General features: G+C 40.0%; 1 protein-coding gene across 3 annotated transcripts in view; it reads right to left on the bottom strand.

Moving 5' to 3' along the window:
- Window positions 1–24,110, bottom strand: part of LOC126352187 (tudor domain-containing protein 7-like) — a 203,383-nt gene that overhangs the window by 21,364 nt on the left and 157,909 nt on the right. For all 3 annotated transcript variants that reach the window (XM_050002669.1, XM_050002668.1, XM_050002667.1), the window contains 3 exons: window positions 22,617–22,726; window positions 19,576–19,676; window positions 16,276–16,424 (listed from right to left, as the gene is read on the bottom strand). In XM_050002669.1, coding sequence (XP_049858626.1) covers window positions 16,276–16,424; window positions 19,576–19,676; window positions 22,617–22,726 — 360 coding nt within the window. The remainder of the gene's footprint in view (window positions 1–16,275; window positions 16,425–19,575; window positions 19,677–22,616; window positions 22,727–24,110) is intronic.

Raw genomic sequence — 24,110 nt, 5'->3', positions numbered from 1 at the left:
GCTCCATATGCCACGGCAAACTGGCTGACACTGACGGCGGCGGTGCACAAATGCTGCGCAGCTGGCGCCATTCGACGGCCAACACCGCGGTTCCTGGTGTGTCCACTGTGCCGTGCGTGTGATCATTGCTTGTACAGCCCTCTCGCAGTGTCTGGAGCAAGTATGGAGGGTCTGACACACCGGTGTCAATGTGTTCTTTTTTCCATTTCCAGGAGTGTATTTTACATGTTGCTCTATAAAGTATTATGCTCCATAAATCGTGTGTGTTTTTGCTAGAGCACTTATATTTTCCTCTTTCCCAGTTTATCCACAGTCCATGATTCACTGTCACACAAATGCTGTGCTCCAGATACATATTCTTAAAAATTTCTTCCTCAAAGTGAGGCCTATGCCTGATAGTAGTAGACCTTTCTCGGCCACAAATGCCTCTTTTCCTGTGCTAGTCTGATTTTTATGTTGTCCTTGCTTCATCTGTCATGTGTTATATTGCTTCCAAGACAGCAGAATTCCTTAACTTTGCCTACTTCATGATGATCAATTTCGACATTAAGCTTCTTGCTATTCTCAACTATGCTACTTTTAATTATTTCCACCTTTCTTCAGTTTACTCTCAATCCATATTCTGTGCCAAGTTGGCCATTCCCCATTTATCATGTTCTATGTATCTTCCTGTTTTTATTAATGACAGTAATAACATCAGCAAATCTTGATCATTGATAGTCTTTCACTCTGAAATTTAATTCCATACTTGAACCTATCTTTTATTTCTGGGTTTGCTTCATTGATGCACAGACTGAACAGTAGCAAAGAAAGATTACATCCCTGTCTTACACCTTTATAATCTTAGTGCTCCATTCTTTGTTTTCCATTCTCATTGTTCTTTCTTGGTTTTCATACCACTATATTACCCATCCTTCGTTATACCTTATGCCTATTTTTCTGACAATTGAACATATTGCCCAATTTTACATTATTTTTCCAGGTCCACTCATCAAATTAAGGTGTCTTGATTCCTTCTTAAGTCTTGATTAAATTATCAAGTGCAATGCTGTACTGACAGGACTGCCTCTCTAGTGTCTTTATCTTTCCTAAAGTCAACCAATCATACTGTAACTAACTATCAAATTCTTTTCTGTTCTTCTATGTGTTATTTTCATCATCAACTTGGATGCATGAAATGTTAAGCCAACTGTACAAAAATTCTCACATTTCTCTGCTCTTGCTATCTACGAAATTGTGCCAATGATATTCTTCTGGAAGCCTGATAGTATGTCACCAGATTCTGCACACATACCTGAATGTTCATTTTGTCTCCATCCTCAAATCAGTTTTGAAATTTCAATGATATTTTATCTACGTCTTCTGCCATATCTTATCAAGACTTCCAAAAAACTCACTCTATAGTGAATTCCCTGTGTCTTCCATTTCAAATTCTATCATGAGAGCAGACAGTTTTGCTAATCCAATCTCTCCTCTGTCTTAACAGTGGGATTCCTCCTGCACTCTTATGTTTGCACAGTTTCCTTTAATTCCACCTAAGGTTATTTTGATTTTTCTCTATGCTGAATCAAACCTTCAAATGACAATTTCTTTGCATTTTTCCTGAAGCCATTTTGCTTTAGCTTCCTTGCACTTCCTATTTATTTCATTCCTAGGAGATGTGTATTGCATTTCTGTATTTTCCCAAGCATTTTTGTGCTTACTCTTTTCGTCTATCAGTTGAAGTGTTTTCTGTTTACCTCACATTTACCTGTCCAACTTCAATAAATTCTCTTTTTGGAGATGTCCAACCATTCCTTTTTAATTTAACTGTCTGCTGTGGTATACGTCATCAAAGTATCTACGACACATGTCATTCCTCAACATTTCAGTTGCCTCTTCCAGATGATTCTCTTTAATTTCAGCCTAATTTTCAACGTAACTAAATCATGGTCTGAGTCAATATCTGTTGCTGGGTATGCCATATAATCCAATGTCAGTCTGAAATCTTTGTCTGACTGTGACGTGATCCAGCTGGTATGTTCTTGTGTCTACAAGCCTTTTTTTAAATATACCTCCTACAGTGTACCAGGCTTAAGGATACACAAAAAATACCGTGAGAGGCCACCACAAAACAAACAAAAAAAAACTCACTTATGAGCTGTAGCCTTCACATGGCACTTACAAATTCTGACCCTTTGCTGCTGTTGTGCCATGTTCTTCTGCAAATAATACTCATCTGTGATAATGTATCCAGCTGACAAAGAGATTGCTGTAGACTAAATTGATACCACATGTATTATCGGAAATGGAAATCCTTCCCCCAGCAAGCTTGTAACATGATGTGCCACAGACACTCAGACTGTTCCTCTCTTGCAGTCAAACAGTACAGTTGAGTTCATTGCCTGTGGCTAGCTCAATACAGTGTCTACAATAATGCTTCAGGCCCCTTACATGCTCATACCCATTTTCTGCTTTTTGGTGCCTGCATTGTGTCCACCGCCCAGAGGCCTTTCTCTGCCCTTCAGCCGTCTGTCCGCTGATGGCTTCACTAAGTCTTTCTGAGGGGGCAGTGGTGCAATATCTGGTCACTTGCCAGCCGCCATGGTACACATTTACAGCCAGCATATTATCATACCCTTCGTCGAAGCCAAGCACACATGGCAATCCCAATTATGACTTTAAACATCAGTTGCTTCTAAACCATGGCAGACATCAACAGCAACGTGTCACTTTGTGTACACACCAAGCTCCAGCACCCTCCACAAGAAGTGCCAGCAGCGCGCACAGCCGGCAGTGGCACTGTGTCTGGATGTTACACAACACTGCACAGAAGTCCTCCCCCGAATTACTTAAGAAGCTCCACAACCTGACCAACAGCACTTGTGCTCCGGGCTCAACACCAGTTGTCCCTGCAGCTCATCTGTTGGTAGCATCTTCAGCAGCAGTCTTTCCACACCATCCAGATCACCAACCAGACACTGCCCAGTGCAGCTCAGGACTCCAACCAACACACCACCCGGCCTGCACCCGACCAAGCCAAACACCCATCTGGACATCGGGCCGACCACTGCCTAGGACATCTATCAGACACCAATGAAGGACAACAGTGAGATTTTATCACCTACAGTGAGACATTATCATTCTACCAGAAGTGAGTATTACTTCCGGTATTATTTCCTCCTTTATATTTGAGCTGTAAATTGCTCATTTGTGTATATGCTGATAAAGTGTACCTTTCACTGCAACCTGCGAACTTCTGCCATTCGCCACACCAAATATAAATTTTGTCAAAATCACCATCTATCCTCCTTTAATCACTCGACAAGGACAATTTCCCGAACACCACAGAATTCAGACAAACTGTCATTGCTTTCCAGTTAGTCTTTTGACCAAATAATCGTGAGCATACATTGCTGCATTCGCCTAACTGTGGTATTAACAAGAAGAAAAGGGTAAATGCAATCTCTGTTATTGCTTTTCAAAGCTGTTATGTTTTTATGCAAATAAATATACATAGAGCACTAATATCACATCACTAATTTCTAAGTGCTGTGTGCTTGTGTGGGCTCTGTTGCCAGATCCGTGAACAGTATTTCCAATTCATTGTTCACTGTTGCAGCGATTTAGTCATGGATTCTGGTTGGATAGGAAACAATCTTTCTTCCATTTATTGTTGTTTATTCATGTGAGACAGTGCTTGTAACATTAGTTGCCTTGTACTTGTGTGAAACCATGTATCATTTACAGAGTTGTGAAAACTCTGGTGATCAGTGCATGTGTTTACTTTGAGGCCTAAAAAAGGGGAGGGGGGGGGGGGGGGCACGAGCAGTTCCATATCACAGCCAGTAAACAGAACTCCTAAATGTCTTGGTTAGTGAAAGTACAGTGAAGTGAATTTCGAGAAAATATAAAGAAACTTCATGTCTTGTATCATCAAAAAAGAGTTCTGGCACGCGACAGAAGTTGGTATTGCACAAGTTTATACAGGGAGTCATACGAAAATGTGGAAAAGGGGTTTCCAACAGTGGCAGCCATGTTGGAAAAGTTGAAGACTTAAGTGGAAGATTTTCCTGATGTGAGTGAAACAATCCTTTGGTGCGCTGTTTGAAAACTGGGCTTCAGATACAAAAAGTTATACAAAATAACCTGTGCTGATAGATAATAACCAAGCAGGAGGAAAAAGGGATATGTTTTTGGGGGAAACAAGCCATTTGCATAACATGGGATGGACTGTTTATTATACTGATGAGAGTTGGTGTGGTGCAAATCATTCCAGAAAGTTTGATTGGCAGGAACAAAATGCCTCATGCGTCAGAAAATTCATACAGTCATCATAGAAGAAGTGCTTAAGAGTGGAATGGCTGGAAAAGAGGAATTCAATCATTAGATTCTAGAAAAAGTATTACAATGTGCCACATTTGGAACAAAGGTGGTTTTATGCAAAATGCTGGCTTACGTTTTATTTGGCAAAAAGGAGGTGCAGATTGCCATTCTCAAATGAATGCCAGGCACTACAAACAGTGGTTTAGGAGTGTGGTCTCAAAAGATTACCACACAGATCTGCAGAAATTACCAAACATATTAGACTCCATATCATACAATGATAAATCCAGTATCACAAAATCCATCTAAGACATGGAGAAACAATTCCACTATCGAATTGATGGAAATCAATAATGTAGAGCTTCCATCTAATGCCACATTATGCCACATTATATGAGGAATTTACTAACATTGGCGTGCTGAAACACGTGTGACCACACTTCAGGACACAGGAATACCTTTTGGAAAGTACAGTGTGATCAGTAGACAAGGAAATGAACTTCTGTGGTTGCCTGTAGTTCAATGAAAACTGAATGCCACTGAACTTATTTGGGTATTTGTCAACAACAAGGTAGCAACGGAGAACAAGAATTTTAAAATAAGTGATACTTTACAGTTGTGTCATTCCACTCTAGAAAGTGTGCCCCTAAGTGTCTGAGGAAATTCAGTGAGTCACATACACAACCTTAGAAACAGTTATGCACAGAAAGCCCCTGTCTTAACACAGCAATAGAACTGTTGCTGATACAAGTATATGACTGCAACAGCATCAGCAAGACCTCAGCCAGCAGCAAAAGCAATTAAGGTAAGCTTCCCAGAATGAGATTTTCACTCTGCAACGCAGTGTGCACTGATATGAAACTTCCCCACAGATTAAAACTGTGTGCCAGACTGAGACTCGAACTCAGGACCTTTGCCTTTTGCAGGAAAGTGCTCTACCATCTGAGCTACCGACCACGACTCATGCCCCGTCCTCACAGCTTCACTTCTGCAGTATCTCATCTCCTACTTTCCAAACTTCACAGAAGCTCTCCTGCAGAACTAGCACTTCTGGAAGAAGGGATGTTGCAGAGACATGGCTTTGACATAGCCTGGGGTATGCTTCCAGAATGAGATTTTCACTCTACAGTAGAGTGTGCGCTGATATGAAACTTCCTGGCAGATTAAAACTGTTTGCTGGACCGAGACTCGAACTCAGACATTTGCCTCATGCAAGAAAGTGCTCTACCATCTGAGCTTTAATCTGCCACGTAGGTTTCAAGGTAAGCTTTATTTCAGACATTACTCGGTACTGCAAAATTTACTCGAGCTAATCGACTTTTCCATTTACTGTTGAATGTGCTGTACAAATGTTCATCTGTTGTGAGCAGCTTGCATATATCAAGTATTTATTTACCATTTCGCAACAAAAACTGAATGTGGCAATGCTGTACAGGACTACGAAACTGCCACTCTTCACTGATGAACAGGCACTTATGGCACATTACAACAGCAGCAGCACAGTGGTGTGACGACTACGGTCCACCACAGCCTTGGATATATTACAGCTACTAACACAATTGCTTTACAAACCCATAACTAACAGATGCGAGGAATACTCATTAGTTAAGACATATGATGTAACCAATGGAAGTTCAAGCTCAACACCAACAACAGCTACAACAGTAAGCTCAACTGCAGCGTGTTGCATTACAGCGATAAAATGAGTAATCAGAAAATAGCGAAAATCTGCCCGCAAATTTAACAAGGTTGTATCTTTGAACTGTGCACAGTTAATTTTTCTCCAAATTACGGCCTGATTTTTGTGTGTCCTCAAAGTGGACACTCACAGAGAGGAGCTAGAAAAAGCATGGTTTCCCTAAAATATAAACATGTAGTTCACTTCAATTTCAACTAAGATGTAATATTCATACACTAAATAAAAGCAGACATTTCCCCAATTCTGGTAACATATAACATACCAATGTTCGTAATGCAATGTGACCAGTATATGAGCTCAAAGTCAGGGGACAACCATCATTAAATGGACAATAGTCCCTGTCGTCCACCTGCCTATCACTCCTGCTCCCACTCCAGTTCTGCGAAAACCTTCTATCCTACCAACGCACGTACATAGACCTTTACCCTTCTCTAATCTCAACTCCCCCCTCCCCTTTTCACCAACAGGATTCAAAACCCACTTGATACACCCACACAGAACTACATCACAGACTTATCCCGTCCTATCAAAAGCAGGGCCATGTGTGAAAGCAGTCTCATGGTGTACCAACTCTGCTGCTATTCTTGTGCAACATTTTATACGGGCATGATCAGTGATCAGTTTTCCACTTGAATGAATGGCCATTGACAAACTGCGACCAGGAACATCCAGAAGTGGACAAGGTCCTGAGCATAAGATGTTCAACTTCAATAGCTGCTTAGCTACCCTTGCCATCCTGATCCTCCCAGTGAACACAAGCTTTTCTGAGCTACAGGAATGGGATTCTTGTTAACCTCCTGGCCTCAATTTCCACCAACCCCATGCCACACAACCACCTCCACCCTGCCCCAGGGACCTCACTTCACTTATCCCACTCCCTCTTCCCCAATCTCTCTCCCTCTCTTGCCACCCAGTCCCAATCCACTCCTCCACATCATAATCTGAGCTCCACAAATTCACCAGTGCCACCTCTCGTGGCCTGTTCCTATCTCGTGTCCCTGTTGCCTTCCTTGCAGCAATTAAGCAGCCTTCCTCAACCCTTCCACTCTTCACCTCCTCACCCTTTCCTTCTCCCACCACTTCACCCCACGTAATCACTCACCCCAGTGAAGCCACAGAATTGCAATCCCAGCAAGGAGTATTCAGCCAGCACCATGTAACCGTATGGGTGAGTATGTGTGTACTCTAGATCAAAAACAGTGTTGTCTGAAAATTTTTTTAGTCTTGTTTGTTTGACTGTCAACGACTCAATAACTACTATTCTGTGTGTTGTTAACAACAACAACAACAACAACACACAGCGAAGGTCACTATCTACAGCATATTTGGCCCTAATATAACACAATACGATCTGGTGCACCAACTGATCCATGCAGATTGACAGGGTATGAGTATGTCCTCCCATGCCTTGTCTTGGGTTCACAGAGTGTAATTTCTTTGTTTCGTGGATTCCTGGGAACAGTTCTCAAAAATATTTTAGCAAGTGTCATTATCACAGACCCTTTGTCATGTACTGGTTCCCAAGATTTTAATTAAATTGATAAGGTAAGGTAGATCACTGGGGACAAATTAATGAACATATCCCCATCACCACAACTGATACCATTAAGCTCTGTTAACTGGCAATGATATTTGCAGCGTATGTTTGTAAGATAGTTACTGCTTGTAGGAAAATTAAGAGAGATCTTTCGAGAAAAGAGAATCCACTTGTATGAATATCAAGAGCTCACATGGAAATCCAGTTCTAAGCAAAGAAGAGAAAGCAGAAAGGTTGAAGAAGTACATAAAGGTATACACAAGGGCCATGTACTTGAGGGCAAATTATGGAAATTGAAGCGGACATAGGTGAAGGTGAAATGGGAGATATGATACTGCGTGAAGTATTTGACAGAGCACTGAAAGACCTAAGCTGAAATAAGGCCCCGGGAGTAGACAACATTCCATTAGAACTACTGACAGCCTTGGGGGAACCAGCCCTGACAAAATTCTACCATCTAGTGAACAATATGTATGAAACAGGTGAAATACTCTCAGACTTCAAGAAGAATACAATAAATCCAATCCCAAACAAAGTAGGTGTTGACAGATGTGAAAATAACCGAACTTTTGATTTGATTTGATTTGATTTGGACAGGGAAGCTTAAACAGCTTAGGTCTAACCTGCCACTGCCTGGACCAAAACCGAGTTTATTGTGCGGTACCGCTCTCTGTATACCTAGTAAAACCAACCAATACCCTTAAATAGTGCAAGGAGTCCCTTTACCAGGTTTTGTTAGAGACAATTTCTTCAGGTCTAGTTGTCCCAAAGATTTTGTATGTTTTGCTCTCCAATGCCATGCATTCGATCATTAGGTGTGATGCAGTTTCTTCTCCTTCATCACAGATCCTACATTTAGGGTCTTCTTCCATTATACCCATTGCGTGTAAGTGTTTTTTTTAAATTCCTACAGCCGGTCATCAGTCCAGTCACGAGTCTGATCTCTTTCCTGTTCAATCCCATGATTACAGATCTTCTTTTAAAACATGGCTTGGGCATCATTACATTATCATGTGTTTGTTTTTTGGTGCTGTTTCCTGAGCCTGTTCCGTAGTTCTAGTTTGATCATAGCCTTGGTGATTGTCAAGACAGGTTTCAGTCCAATAAATGGAGTCGTTGCCCCCATCCTGGCCAATCTGTCGGCTTGTTCATTGCCACATGGCCAGGGACTCACACTAGGTTTACCCTATTTGCTTTCCCCTAGCTCCACCTGAGCCTTGTGGCATTCTGAAACAATCTTAGATCTTGCTGAAGGAGCTGCCAGTGATTTCAAGGCTGCCTGTCTGTCTGAATACGTGTAGATGCCACGGGCATTGTAGCCCCTACAAATATTCTCCTCCACATAGGCCCTGATCGCAACTTGGAATACAGATGCCAGTTTTCCTAGAGAGATGATGCCCTCCAATCTTGGCTGAACCCTGTACACCCCTGTCCTAATGCCTTGGTCCGATTTCAACCCATCGGTGAACCAACAACGCCCCAGTACGGTGTCTAACTGTTTTTTCCCACTGCTCCCTGCTTCCAATAATTATACTGTAAGCCTTGCTGAAGCAGTTGGGAGTTGTTATATAGTCAGTAGGCATTTCCCCAGCCACTCCTATGTTTACCTCACTCACTATATTAGTGTGTGATTCCGTATATCACAATTAGATCCAGTTTTTGCCAGTTTTAAGTCTGTATGCCCCAGATGCTGCCTCCATCTTGACCCACAGGTGTAGTGGAGGCATACCGAACTATCAGTTTAATAAGTTACGGCTGCAAAATGCTGACATAAATTCTTTACAGACGAATGGAAAAACTGGTAGAAGCCGACCTTAGGGGACAATCAGTTTGGATTCCATAGAAATGTTGGAACATGTAAGGCAATACTGAGCCTGCGACTTATCTTAGATGATAGATTAACGAAAGGCAAACCTACATTTCTAGCATTTGTAGACTTAGAGAAAGCTTTTGACAATGTTGACTGGAATATTTTCTTTCAAATCTGAAGGTGGCAGGGATAAAATAGAGGGAGCAAAAGGCTATTTACAATTTGTACAGAAACCAGATGGTAGTTATAAGAGTGAGGAGCAGGAAAGGGAAGCAGTGGTTGGGAAGGGAGTGAGACAGGGTTGTAGCCTACGCTCCATGTTTTTCAATCTGTATACTGAGCTAACAGTAAAGGAAACAAAAGAAAATTCTGAAGTAGGAATCAAAATCCGCGGAGAAGAAGTAAAAACTTTATGGCTTGCTGATGGCAGAGACAGCAAAGGACCTGGAAGAGCAGTTGAATGGAATGGACAGTGTCTTGAAAGGAGGAAATAAGATGAAAATCAACAAAATCAAAACTAGGGTAATGGAATGCAGTCAAATTAAATCAGGTGATGCTGAGGGAATTAGATTAGGAAATGAGACACTTGAAGTAGTACATGAGTTTTAATATTTGGGAAATAAAATAACTGATGATGGTCGAAATAGAGAAGGTATAAAATGTAGACTGGCTATGATAAGGGAAGTGTTTCTGAAGAAGATAAATTTGTTAACATCAAGTATTTAAGTGTCATGGAGTGTAGCCATGTATGGAAGTGAAACATGGACGATAAACAGTGTAGACAAGAAGAGAATAGAAGCTTTTAAAATGTGGTGCTACAGAAGAATGCCGAAGATTAGATGGGTAGATCGTGGAACTAATGAGGAGGTACTGAATAAAATTGGGGAAAAGAGGAATTTGTGGCACAACTCGACTATAAAAAGGTATCGGTTTGCAGGACATATTCTGAGGGATCAAGGGATCACCAATTTTGTATTGGAGGGCAGTGTGGAGGGTAAAAATCTTAGAGGGAGATTAGGAGATAAACACACTAAGCAGATTCAGAAGGATGTAGGGTGCAATAGTTACCTGGAAATGAAGAATCTTGCACAGGATAGAATAGTATGGAGAGCTGCATCAAACCAGTCTCTGGACCGAAGACCGAAACAACAACATTTCTAAAACTGCTAACAGTTTACAACTAGTGTTTTATTGACTGGTTGTGTTAATCTTAGAATTACAGCTCGTTGTATCTGTCATAGGTATGTAGCTTTTGCATGTTGACAGCAGAACTGCTGGCCTCACATATTTGCTGAGAATCAAACAATGGCAATGAAGAATGTATTGTGATACTGCATCACTACTGACACTGAGTAGCCAAAGAAACTGGTACACTTGCCTAATATTGCGTATGGCCCCCACGAGCATGCAGAAGTGCCTCAGCACAACATGGCATGGACTCGACTAATGTCTGAAGTAGTGCTGGAGGCAACTGCAACATGAATCCTGCAAGGCTGTCCATAAATCCATAACAGTACAAGAGGATGGAGATCTCTTCTGACGAGTACGTTACAAGGCATCTAATTATGTTCATGTCTGGGGAGTTTGGTGGTCTGTGGAACGATGTTCCTGGAGCCACTCTGTAGCAATTCTGGACATGTGGTGTGTCGCATTGTCCTGCTGGAATTCCCCCAAATCCGTCGGAATGCACAATAGACATGAATGGATGCAGGTGATCAGACAGGATGCTTACGTATGTGTCACTTGTCAGAGTCTTCTCTACATATATCAGGAGTCCTGTATCACTCCAACTGCACACACCCCACATCATAACAGAGATCCACCAGCTTGAACAGTCCCCTGCTGACATGCAGGGTCCATGGATTCATGAGGTTGTCTCCATACTCACACACGTCCATCCCCTTGATACAATTTGGGGTGAGATTCATCCAACCAGGCTACGTTTCCAGTCATCAACAGTCTAATGATAGTGTAGACAGGCCCAAGCGAGGCGTAAAGCTTTGTGTCGTACAACCATCAAGGGTAAAACAAGTGGGCCTTCAGCTCCGAAACCCCATATTGATGATGTTTCACTGAATGGTTCGCACACTGACACTTGTTGATGGCTCAGCACTGAAATCTGCAGCAATCTGCGGAAGGTTCACACATCTGTCACGTTGAACGATTCTCTTCAGTTCTTGTTGGTCCCGCTCTGGCAGCATCTTTTTCCAGTCACAGTGATGTTGGAGATTTGATGTTTTACCCAATTCCTGATATTCATGGTACACTTGTGAAATGATCGTACGGAGAAATCCCCACTTCATCGCTACCTCGGAGATGCCATCAGTCGTGCGCCGATTATAACACCACGTTCAAACTCACCTAAACCTTGATAACCAGCCATTGTAGCAGCAGTAACCGATCTACCAACTGTGCCAAACATTTGCTGTCTTACATAGACACTGCCGACCGCAGTGCCGTATTCTATTTACATATCTCTGTATTTGAACAAGCATGCCTATAGCAGTTTCTTTGGCACTTCAGTGTGTGTATACACAGTTCCAACTCAAGCTGACTCTGGCATGATTTTGCATCCTTTCTGAATGGGTTTACTGAACAATTACAAAAAATCCCTTTTTCACTTCAACGCACCTCACTCCAGCAAATGGAAATTCCTCTTAATTTGATGGTGGGAATTCTTGTTAAGAACAATCCACCTTTCAGCAGTAAAAATATTGGTCTTAGGGGCAGCTATTGTGAACCTGTTGTTTAGGCATTTTTGCTGCATCACCAATGGGACCTCTGCTGCTTTTGCTTGCCGCTAGGTCACAGAGTCTTCTTAGAAACTTTCAAAAAATCATCTGTGTATGCAACAATGAAGTCTACATTATCCTCCGTGATGCAGTGTCCCGAAGTAATGTAATATCACTGTAATATTCCGGCTGTGAGTATAAGCGATGATGTGCTGCCATAATTGAGATGACAACACTCTTTGCTGTGAAAAAATAGCATTTAGGTTTCTTTGTAATTGTTGGAGATAAGGAATGCCAACTGTACATTGTGCTTTTTTGATGTCAGATAAGTTGTCTACAGAAGTAATCAGAAGTGCAGAGATCAATTTGTAATCAAAATTATCAAGAATGAAAAATTTAATTTGTGAAAAAGAAGGAAAATATTGTTTATGAACTTTTATTTGGTGTTGGAATCTCGGACCTTCATAAAATGATGTGTGTGTGTGTGTGTGTGTGTGTGTGTGTGTGTGTGTGTGTGTGTGTGTGTGTGTGTGTAGCAATACAGAGTACAGTGATTTCTTTGCAGTTTAACAATACTGGGCAAATCTGCTACTATCACGGTCCGAACTACGCGAAATATTTTGCCGTCAGCTTGTGTGTTAAAGATGTATCCTAAGCAACCAGTTTGTTAGTCAGAAGATATCATACTACCACTGTTCTTCAACCTTCTCATTCTGAAAGTGTTTCTAGAAAATCTTATGGCGACTGTGAGGACTTCTGTTGCCAAGAGAGGTGAAGTCTCCATCACAAGTTGTAGAAGTTTTTCCTCCGACTTTACCTGGCGTTCTCTGAGAACTGGAGAAACTAAAACCTCTGACCGCCAACTTATTCTGTACCTAACCCATTCTCTCCTTATGCAGCCACCAAGGAAACATATTCATCTATATTCAAATTTTTTCACAGATTATTTTTGTATTAGACAGGTAAAAAATTTAAAAATTTTGGCATCTACAAAAAAGAATCGAAAAAAGAGTTTAAATCCAGTTCCGGTCCTATCTGTGTCAAAGTCAAAGTTCAAGCACGTTAATTAAATAATTTTTTTCTTTATGACGTAGAAGTTCATCTCAGCAACCGACACCACTATGTTGGATTCAATGGTCAAATCCCAAAAGGATGAGGTCAGAGATAGAGCCTTGTGGCCAGCCTTTGATAATTTGTTTGACTACCATAAACGGTCCTCATGGCTCTCAACGTTTCGTCCTGTTTAATAGTCCACCTGACTACGAAAAAGGCGTATCAGGGTTTGGAGATCTTTTAGTGAATGTTGTAGGCTCCTGGATGATATCAACGACATCTGGAATGTCCATCGTTACAGTCACTGCTTATTTCCTAGAGATGCTGCACACCATATGTCTAACCCTACTGAATGGAGTATAATAAATTTTTCCCTTTCTGAACCCAAACTTACTGCAGCATGTGATGCTCCCTGTGTGCCTACAAATGGTCCCTCCCTTGACTGCAGCTTGAGTATTCATGACATAAAAGGGCCTGTGGCTCTTTGCATCTGACTTTAGACACACACACACACACACACACACACACACACACACACACACACACACACACACACACACACTTTTTTTAAATAATTACTGTCTTTAATATTCAGCGAATCTGGATCATTAACAGCAAATGCTGAAGTGCTAACTGTAGATATGCATGATCTCCAAAGCTTCCTCTTCCATTTTCTCTGCAAAATGTAGTACAACACTGTTGTCAAAATAGTCAACACGTATTTTATTTTAAAGATGAGTGTGACTGCCACAGTGTATATCGGTAACATCCATGGGTACAAGCAGATGGGCGAGGTGTTTCATTGACTCTAGCAAACCCCAAATGGTCCTCCAGTCACCTCTCTGAATAACTGAAGTAACTACAGGTGAGTTAAATTTTTCAGATAGCAGTTTGCATGGCTGTCCCCAAATGCTGAACTGTAACCGAGTATGTAAGCATTCTCCCCAAAGCACTTTGTAGCACCTACATCTATGAGAAGAAGGTTTATATTATGTAACTGTGTATCTGTGATTATGAAGTGTTTGTTCTTTGTTACTTAACATCATTGATTTGTAACAGGAGATTTAAAGTTTGTAATGTATTTATGGAAAAACTAAATAATGTTTAAAATAATGAAATTTTATAATATATGTATGTTTATACAGAAAACATTGTATATTGGAAGCTGGTTCTTGCTTAGAACACTTGTATTGGATAACATAAAATATGTAGGGAAGTCTCTCTGCAACGGAAGTGGCTTGGAGCGATGTAACAGGCCGTTTTGGCGGTCGAACTGGGTGGCTCCTTGATGGAAACGGTATGCAGTCAGTGGCTAGCCGTTTAGCCTTTGAATGGTACACATTGAGGGTGCCAAGGGAAGCATTTAGAAGTCGTTTTGCAAGGAATTTTGCCTCAGATGTGAGTCTGGCTGTTGCAAGGTACTTTTGGCAATAAGGGATGGCTCTAACACATTAAACATCCATCACCAAGAAGAAATTGTAAAGAGCATTCAAACACCAAGAGCCACAAGTACAGTTAGCTGCCACGTCGCTTACCACCACAACTTCACCACAGCTCCACCAACTTCATGCACACAGATATGTATTACAGCATGGACCAGTTAATTTGTGCGAGTGATTTAATAATAGTACAAATGCTATAAACCTATGTTTAAAACTGTATCTTTATCCTAAACATGGACCTATGCAGGATCCCCTCCTAAGCGTTCAGAAAACCGAGTATCCTATTTCAAACAAACTAGTAATTTAATTCTGTGTATTAAATGTGCACAAATTCAGTGCCAGACTGTGTAGATGTTGCTGTCTAAAATACCTGCTTCACAGGTGATGAAAAATCCACATAACTTAAACTTATTTGAAACATATATTAGCCTTGATTACTACCATAAACGGTTTTTTTATGTTAATCGAGCTCAGTGTCAAGTAATTAGCTTTGAAGGATGAAAACAAACTATTCCAAGAGGGGCTAAGAATTAAATTTAGTTGAACTGAATCTTACTACTGAAATAATCAAAGAGTTTGAGTAATGATGCAGTATCAGTTTATGGGCCCTCACCATATTATTCTCATATTAAAAAGATAATTGAATATTATCGCTACTAAAGAAATCTGATACTATTCTATAAATGGGAGTATAAACAGTGTTTTTGTAGTATTATTTAATTTTACTTGTTGTATTTATATGTTAATTAAGTCAGAAACCTTTCCATGTCCAACTTTAGTTCAGTGCTTCCTGCAGTAACATCTCAGTACTGAGTCACGTAATGATCGTGACTGTAACTGTTATTATTATGAGTGGGGTACAATTTTGCTTTCTATGATTACTGGTTTGTGCACTAACGGTAACTACTGCTACCCACATCTTAGATTAGCCCTGTGTTCATGTCTATCCAGTGTGCTACTCACAGGGAGCCTTAATGGAAATCACTACAACAATTAATATTCAATTTTCAAATTAATGTGCCTAGTTGGGCTGGCGGCCGGTCAATTTTTCTTTCATATATGAACTTTACTACTTTCATTATCCCCAACGTAAAAGTCAGCTTAGTTTTTCTATAAATTACAATACATTCAAAATTACTGTCTGATACCCTTTATCCATTAGACAAACACGTGGTCAAAATTAAAAAACCTCCAAGAGGGTAACATTAGTTTGTGTCACAGCAAGCGAGTGTTACAACTTGCTCAATATTAACAACTCTTTCTTTGATTTTACTCCTTAACTGACTGTAACTCTTTAGTACTCACTCAAGGATGTAATTCTTTAGTACTCACTCAAGGCTGTAATTTTTTAGTACTCACTCACGACTGTAATTCTTTAGTACTCACTCACGACTGTAGTTCTTTAGTACTCACTCAAGACTGTAATTCTTTAAAATTAGCTAATACTCTGATCTTCAGAGAAATCACTTAATTTTATAGAACATCCACAGAAGTGTCTGTTCACCAAAATTCAGCAAAGCCATAAATATACAAGGGAGCATTTACTGATTATTATACCAAACTAATGGAGAGACTGACTGAAGGAAATAAGCAACGAAAATGAAAACAATGTAGGCCTATAACAGTTATACTACTACTTACCACCATAAAAATGAATAACAACACTGCAAAACTACCAGCTGTAGGAAATTAATTACCTGTACCAGAGCTGGTCAGAATGAAGAACTGCATAAAATTCTCCCTCAACTATACTTTGTGGAACTGAGCCCCCACCAATTTCATTGTACCTCTCTTGGAGTTTGTCCATCATTTCATCAAGTGCTGCAAGGTTTTCATAAGCTTGTACCTGAAACACAGCCGGAAAATTTTATTTTAGCTACTATAACTGGAATAAGATGTACAAGGTGTTCGGAAATTCTCATTATAAGCTTCTATTACTTGCAGAGTGGAGCTCATAATATTCTGAATAGGGGCATCGTACAGTTTCCATGCTACAGCTGTTTGAAAACTTATTTGCTAAATAGGTATGCAACACAGCAGTCATGATGGAAGGTGGTTACATTAGACTGGCCTCTGCCATTTGATGTCTACCCTATCTCTGACCTGGTTCAAGCCTCAGTCACATGTCTGTGAGTGTTAGAGCAACATGGCTGAGTAAATGGTTGCAGGTTACACCTACACGATCTTTCAGAATGGCGAAGCTCACAGTTATGGAAGAGTTGCTCATTGCCTTTATGAAGATCATTCTGCACAACATCCGATTCCATCACATATGTTTTTCGCCAAAATTATGTAATGGCTTCGACAAAGTGTACCTTCACCATCAGCAGGTGTGGTGCTCCAAGGAAATGCCATACACAAAAACTGCAAGAAGCCGTACTGCATCACGTTGAAGAGAACATGTCAATGAGTACATAAGCAATTTTTATGGCTATTAATGAGTGAGACTGGAAAACAAGTGTAGTACTGGGTTACTCCAAATTAATTACCTGTACAGGTGGTAGCATTACCGACATGTTTTCAAATGGTTATAGCAAAGAAACAGTATATTTACGAACATGGGTTCCAATTCAATATATTTCTGAATATTCTTTATTTGTGAAGACACGCACAATTTTAACAATAATAAAGTAAGTACTTCCATCTGGATTATTCTGTATCACCACAACATCCGTTTCAGTGACAAATTTCAATCTTTACGGAATCTATCATATTTAACTGACTATACAACAATGTTTTATCCAAAAATTCATCATTCAAAAATAACAGTGTCATCTTACATCCATATATACTTTTACAATGTGTAATAACTTAAGAGTAAATGTTAACATTTTTGGTACCAATGTTTCCTTCTAAATTTATTTGCATTTTTTGTTGGTAAATTACTATTTGAATCTTACGACAGTAATGTTCTTAAAAACTAACCAAAAATTTCAATTTTCTTTCACTTTCAAAGCTGTCAGGACAGTAGACTGTAATGATGATTAATGAACATCACAGCTTTGATGAGATACTGGGCTCAACAAAGTTACGAAGGAAGATCAGGGTTTAAAATCCAGTTGACATCATCATCAGAGGCAGAGCACAAGCTGAGGTTAGGGAAGTATGGAGTACAATATGGTAATGATCTTTATTTTATCGAATAGAAATCATAACTGAATGCTCACACCAAGTATAAACAACGGAAAAATGTGAGAATTAAGGAATATACTGCACCAATAAGTTTTTACCCCCCAATGCCTTTCCAGGAACATCTCAGCTTAGAAGTGCAGAAATAATAGCAGTAAAAGGTATTGTTAACTTTTGGCTTACCTTATCAATTTGTTAAAGTGATGTGTTGAACCATGAATGATGATCGTCAATCACAAAAATATTTTCCATTGGTTTACCTGGTAAGGCTGCACATGCATATGGTTTTTCTGTGCATGTAATTAAGTGAGGAGGGACGCAATCTTTATACCAGGTGGGGCAACACTGGCAGTGGTTCAAGCGTTGGGGCACATGTTGGTTTGGTGGTTTCTCGTTGCAACCACCCCCTGCTTGGAGTTACACCATGCTCCGCAAAAGACGGACATTCGTGACACTCAGAAGTTACGTCACAAGACAAAAAGTAATAGTAGTTCGAGTTCTCTGCTATGATACGTCAAATCTGATGTACATAATGCATGTAATGTCAGTTGTTATATGGAGACACATACTGCACAACTTGTTTTCAATGTATAATTGTTGGATGATTATATGCAGATACAAGAAGTAGTTTGTTCTACCATTTGGTAGAATTTGAAAGACAAAGTACTTGTGTCTAATTTCCAGCAAAATACTAATTGTCTCAGACACGAAATCAGTGGAAAGAAAAGAGAGGGTGCAGGGGCACAGTAAATGTACCAGTTGCAATTTTATTATAACAGACCAAATTATAACAATGTTTGAACCTGTACATGTCCACAAGAGATCAGTGAAAATGTCTGAAATAAAGTAATTTATGCAGTATGTACAACACAAGTCCCTAAATATGCAACTTTAAATTTTCCTGCTTAAAGTAACAACAGTAACATTACATCAACTTCTACAATGGAGAGGCACACATTGTGAATGCCCAGTTTTCATGTGTCCAATGGTAGTTGTGCAACATGCTGTTTCACTTGTCAGATTTATGATTTAGTGAATGTGACTATGATTATTACATTAACATTTATATGCATGTACAAAATATTTTTCAAGTTGAATTGCGAGACAGGTGAAACTTCAGACTTCAGATTAATTAGAATGGTAAAGTCAAAATTTTGACTTACTCATTTTCACCCAATAATTTTGTAGAGGTGCAGCCTAGCATTTGTAGTAACGATTCTCTACAGGAAAGCTCATGTCTCCAGTGTATACTACTTGTTAAACAAATATTATTAGTCAGAACTTCTAGCCAGTTATTGCCTTTAGGAGGCAAAATGTGTTGTACTGCCAACAGAAACATACAAAAGTATAACACTAGCCTAACTTTTAGAAACATTAGCCCTTTCCTTGAGGAGGAGGGAGGAGGAGGAGAGAAGAAAGGGAGTTTGGGAAAGATCAAGAAAGAAGGGAACGTCATCCAGACTTCTCACTCCCCCAGTTGTGAAAATAAGGATACACACACATTGAGATTTTTATCGCTGTCTCCCACATTCTCATAACAGGGAACTACACTATCTATCAATAACCTGCAGGTAAAAGCTTCTCTCTGTAGCACCACTTAATAGTACTGACAAATGACACATGTAAAAATCTTCATCCTTAGTGAAACAATTGTTGATATTTGTGAAACTAGAATAAGTACAATTACTGAAGCTATGATCGCTGATAATCGATGTCCTCAAAGCACTAAGGCTCTTTAACTAGTATTTAGAAAACTTACAATGCTCTAGGTGTCACATAGCTGTTAGCTTAGTTTCACACAGTAGACTCTAATATCTGGGAGCAAAGTTCAGTGTACTGATATCAAATAATTATTTAGTGTTGCTTACCATAAAGTTGCTGGGGTTTGAAGCCATTGTTACATGAATATCAAACACAGTATTGACTTTCGGTATTAATGGTGGTGGTATTCCAGGAGTATGGACAACACCTGTAAGAATTCACATCAGAGTTACTGTACTTTACCAAAGCGTTAAAAGGCATAATTATAATTGGAAGATACTCACATACTGCAAAATGAGATGAGAAAAAAAAGTGCTTTGGAAGAGGATTAATCCAACAGTTCTGAACACAAATGTTATATTATAATTCTTATAACTTAAAGCTGTTGTAGGAAGACAGTCCTTTGACAGACAATTGTTTAACAAATAAAAATATTTCTAAAGCAATGTTGACTACAAGAGCAAGAGAGCTAGAGAGAGAGAGAGAGAGAGAGAGAGAGAATTATAGACTACAGCAAGGAATAAATAATGGGTGGCTGTTATTAAACTTTCCCTATTTAACACATCATAAAACGGAAACTAATTAACGTACAAGTGCAAAACTTGTTAGCAATAATGTCAAGGACATGGGGAAGCAAAATATTTAGAACCAATTCAATTGAAAAACTTTTAATGTTCTGCTACAGTACCACTAAATACTTGTACCATTACTGCTACAAAAGGGGTTCAATACGGCATCCATCAGTGTCCCAAAGAGTCTGAAAGTGCAGGATTGCATTCTGCACAGCAGAACGAAGCATGTTTGTAGGTATACTGGCTAGCTCTCTTGATATGCTGCACTTCAGATCAGCACATGTGTGAATGTTCCCCTGGTAAACCCTGTCCTTCTAGTAGCCCCACAACCAGAAATCACTGGGAGTGAGATCAGGTGGTCATGGCATCTGAGCCTTTGGAAATGATCGGCTGACAATTCAACCATTTCCAAATGTGTTTCAGAGAAGCAGGTAACTTCACGAGCGATGTGTGGTGGGGTCCCATCTTGCATGAAAACTGTTGAGTTCAATGCGTCTCTCTCCTATAGGGTGGGTATGATATGCTAGCAAGACATATCGCAATGATGCTGACCGGTCATGCCACACATCTTTGGTCCTTGAGTGCCAACCTGTTAAAAAAAAGGGGCCAATGATGAACATATCCATGAAGCCACACCATACGGTGACATGTTCTCCATACAGGAGAACTTCATGCACAGTGACTAGAGGTAAAGATCCTCACACTTGACTATTCAGTGTGTTCATCTCATCTGCCAAACAAAACTGAGCTTTGTCTGTCCATAGCATGGCCCAGGGCCAGCCCTTATCAACTTCAGCTTTGTGAGAAAGTGGAGAGCAAAGTCAACACTTCGTTGCACATCCTGTGGAGCAAGCTGCTGTACAATAATGGACCTGAAGATCGGGAATTAAGCACAGTGTTGTCTGCCACAGCAACAGCAATTTCATCAACCACCTGTGGTGGAACCGATCATTGGCCTCTTCCTGGAGTGACCCCCAGTTCTTCAGATAACTCAAACTTCTTCGTGCTCTGCACAGCAGATGGAGAAAGAAGACCCTTCTGTAATACATTCAGATGGTGATACTCTTGAAGTGCAGCTGCAGCATTACTGTTGTTTTGATGATGGAGCTTTGCCAATAATGTCCTGCTCCTTTTGTCCAAGCTCATGCTGACACGTCAGTTAAATGCACTGCGACTGGTCAGTCATGACGACTGACCACAGCATCTGGGAACTGAATGGTGGCGCTGTGATGCATGGAAATCATACACCCCATGCTCTGACATTAATGCTAACAAGTTTGGTACTCATAATGTAATTAGTTTCCATGTTATAACATGTTAAATAGGGAAAGTTTAATACCCGGTAGATCACACTTATCACAGCAGAAGGCTGAAGTGATCAAATTGCTTCTTCTGGCATTTGAAGCACATTTTGCCTTCAGTATATTCTGGGCAGAAAGGGGGGGATGTTTATATAGCCTAAATGTTTCAGATTCCATGATACTTTTCATTTGTTTATTGACATATTCTTGGTTATTTAACTAACACCAACTGCATATGGGAATTTGGGACACCAGCACTGCAAAGCAAGCAGGGGGAGAGGGGGGTGAGGGTGAGGGTGAGGGTGAGTGTGAGTGTACCTTGAAACCAGAAGGAAGGTGGTAAGACTTTCAACTACATGACGTGAGATAAAGACTGACATTCCATGATACCTCCATGACAGGCATCAAACTCACCTTATCTAAAGGAACAAAAAGTAAGTGAAACTGACATCTACATCCATACTCCGCAAGCCACCTGACGGTGTGTGGCGGAGGGTACTCTGAGTACCTCTATCAGTTCTCCCTTCTATTCCAGTCTCGTATTGTTCGTGGAAAGAAGGATTGTCGGTATGCTTCTGTGTGGGCTCTAATCTCTCTGATTTTATCCTCATGGTCTCTTTGCGAGACATACGTAGGAGGGAGCAATATACTGCTTGACTCTTCGGTGATGGTATGTTCTCGAAACTTTAACAAAAGCCCGTACCGAGCTACTGAGCGTCTCCCCTGTAGAGTCTTCCACTGGATTTTATCTATCATCTCCGTAACGCTTTCGCGATTACTAAATGATCCTATAACAAACCGCGCTGCTGTCTGTTGTATCTTCTCTATCTCTCCTATCAACCCCATCTGGTACGGATCCCATACTGCTGAGCAGTATTCAAGTAGTGGGCGAACAAGCGTACTGTAACCTACTTCCTTTGTTTTCGGATTGCATTTCCTTAGGTTTCTTCCAATGAATCTCAGTCTGGCATCTGCTTTACCGACGACCAACTTTATATGATCATTCCATTTTAAATCACTCCTAATGCGTACTCCCAGATAATTTATGGAATTAACTGCTTCCAGTTGCTGACCTGCTATTTTGTAGCAGACCAGGTTTTATGTTTCTTCAATCAATACTTATTACTCTTAACCAGTATGATAAGCATTACACAATCCAGAAGCTTTATACATCTGAGAATGTTTTGAACAACACACTACTCTGCATAAAGTATTTTATTATGTGGGCCCTCAAGACTTTTTAGTGTTTTGAAGATAGTGAATTATTATGTTTACCAGTTTCACTGTAACGTTCATCTGGACTTTTCCCTGTGGATGGTACAGACTGAGAACGTTCCGCACGTTTCTTACGTTGCAGATCTGTACCAGAACTTGTTTCAGATGACCTGAAAAAAAAAGTCATAACTGTACATGTAACCCAGCTCTCGCTCTCTCTCTCTCTCTCTCTCTCTCTCTCTCTCTCTCTCTCTCTCTCTCTCTCTCACACACACACACACACACACACACACACACACACACACACACACACACCTAAAATTTCCACTATTGATCCAAACGTGATTTCCTCTCTCATCCCATCTACCCAGCAAGTTAATGACAAAGTTTCATGTGTTTCCTGCACATAGTTTCTTCAATACTTCAAGAACAAAAATCACCTGCAATATGAAATTCATTGCTTGCTTCAACAGTAGTATGAACCAAAATAAGACCAAATTGTCTAGAAAACATGGATTCTAAAATGCATACTTAAGAGTGATGAGCACTTGTAGAGTAGACGTGGTTTTACAGTAGCAAAGATGGGCAGTTGCTCGTAACTCTTAAGGTATGCACTTTAAAACCCATTCTACTGGATTTATTTTCTTGTTTTCATCATACAATTACCTCCTTACAGTATGGAGAGCAAAACGTTTCCAGTAGAAAAGGTCCATCATCAGAGGTATTTCAATGATTTTCGCTCATAGCTTTCAGCTCTTGTCATTTCTGTTTCATAATCCCTTACCTCAAATTGATATATTTAACATTCTAAATTATCTCTGGAGGTTTGTAACTTCATTACAGGATCTCCGTATATATCACATGGTCATGATTGAAGCCTTAATACTGTGGCAACAATTGGTCATATAAATATTATCATTAATATTCATCAAATGCATGGTACTGATAATGCAGCTGAATTATAACGAAATTACAAGTTCTCGAGTGAACACCTAGAGCATTGTGTCATAGATGTTGAGAGCATGTCTGTCACGACAACTGGAGCAACTGCCAGAGAACTCTCATCATAATATAAATTCAAGAATCGCAATTACATTGAAGACATAACCACAAATCACACACAAAAGTGGAAATCCATATTCACATCATTCCCCTTCGAATGTGTCCAACTTTCAAAAATTTAAATCCCCCGATCCCACCTCACAGTTTAAGTTTAAAGATGACAAATCCAACCACCTAACACATCCATCTTTCCACAACTGGAGTATACCTCTTCAAAGGATCTCCGTAATTCGCTCAAAATCTTATCTACTGCAAAGCACAAATTTTATCATGATTTCTTTCAGCCTCCTTGAAGTTTCCCCTCATACTACAGCCTGGTGTTTTAAGGTTATCCATATAAATTTATCTTCCCCTATGTCAACCTACCCCACTTCCATGATCATTTTCAGTTGCTGACTTTCAGTTCATGATCTGATCTCCATTTCTTACAACCATACTAAATAAATTTCAATCAAAATTTCTACCAGTCTTTCTTACAAAACGAAAACACAC

Source organism: Schistocerca gregaria, chromosome 1 (assembly GCF_023897955.1).
Source record: "Schistocerca gregaria isolate iqSchGreg1 chromosome 1, iqSchGreg1.2, whole genome shotgun sequence".
Classification (NCBI taxonomy): Eukaryota; Metazoa; Arthropoda; class Insecta; order Orthoptera; family Acrididae; genus Schistocerca; species Schistocerca gregaria.
The sequence above is the reverse complement of the archived record's forward strand: the minus strand, read 5'-3'. Positions and strand labels throughout refer to the sequence as shown.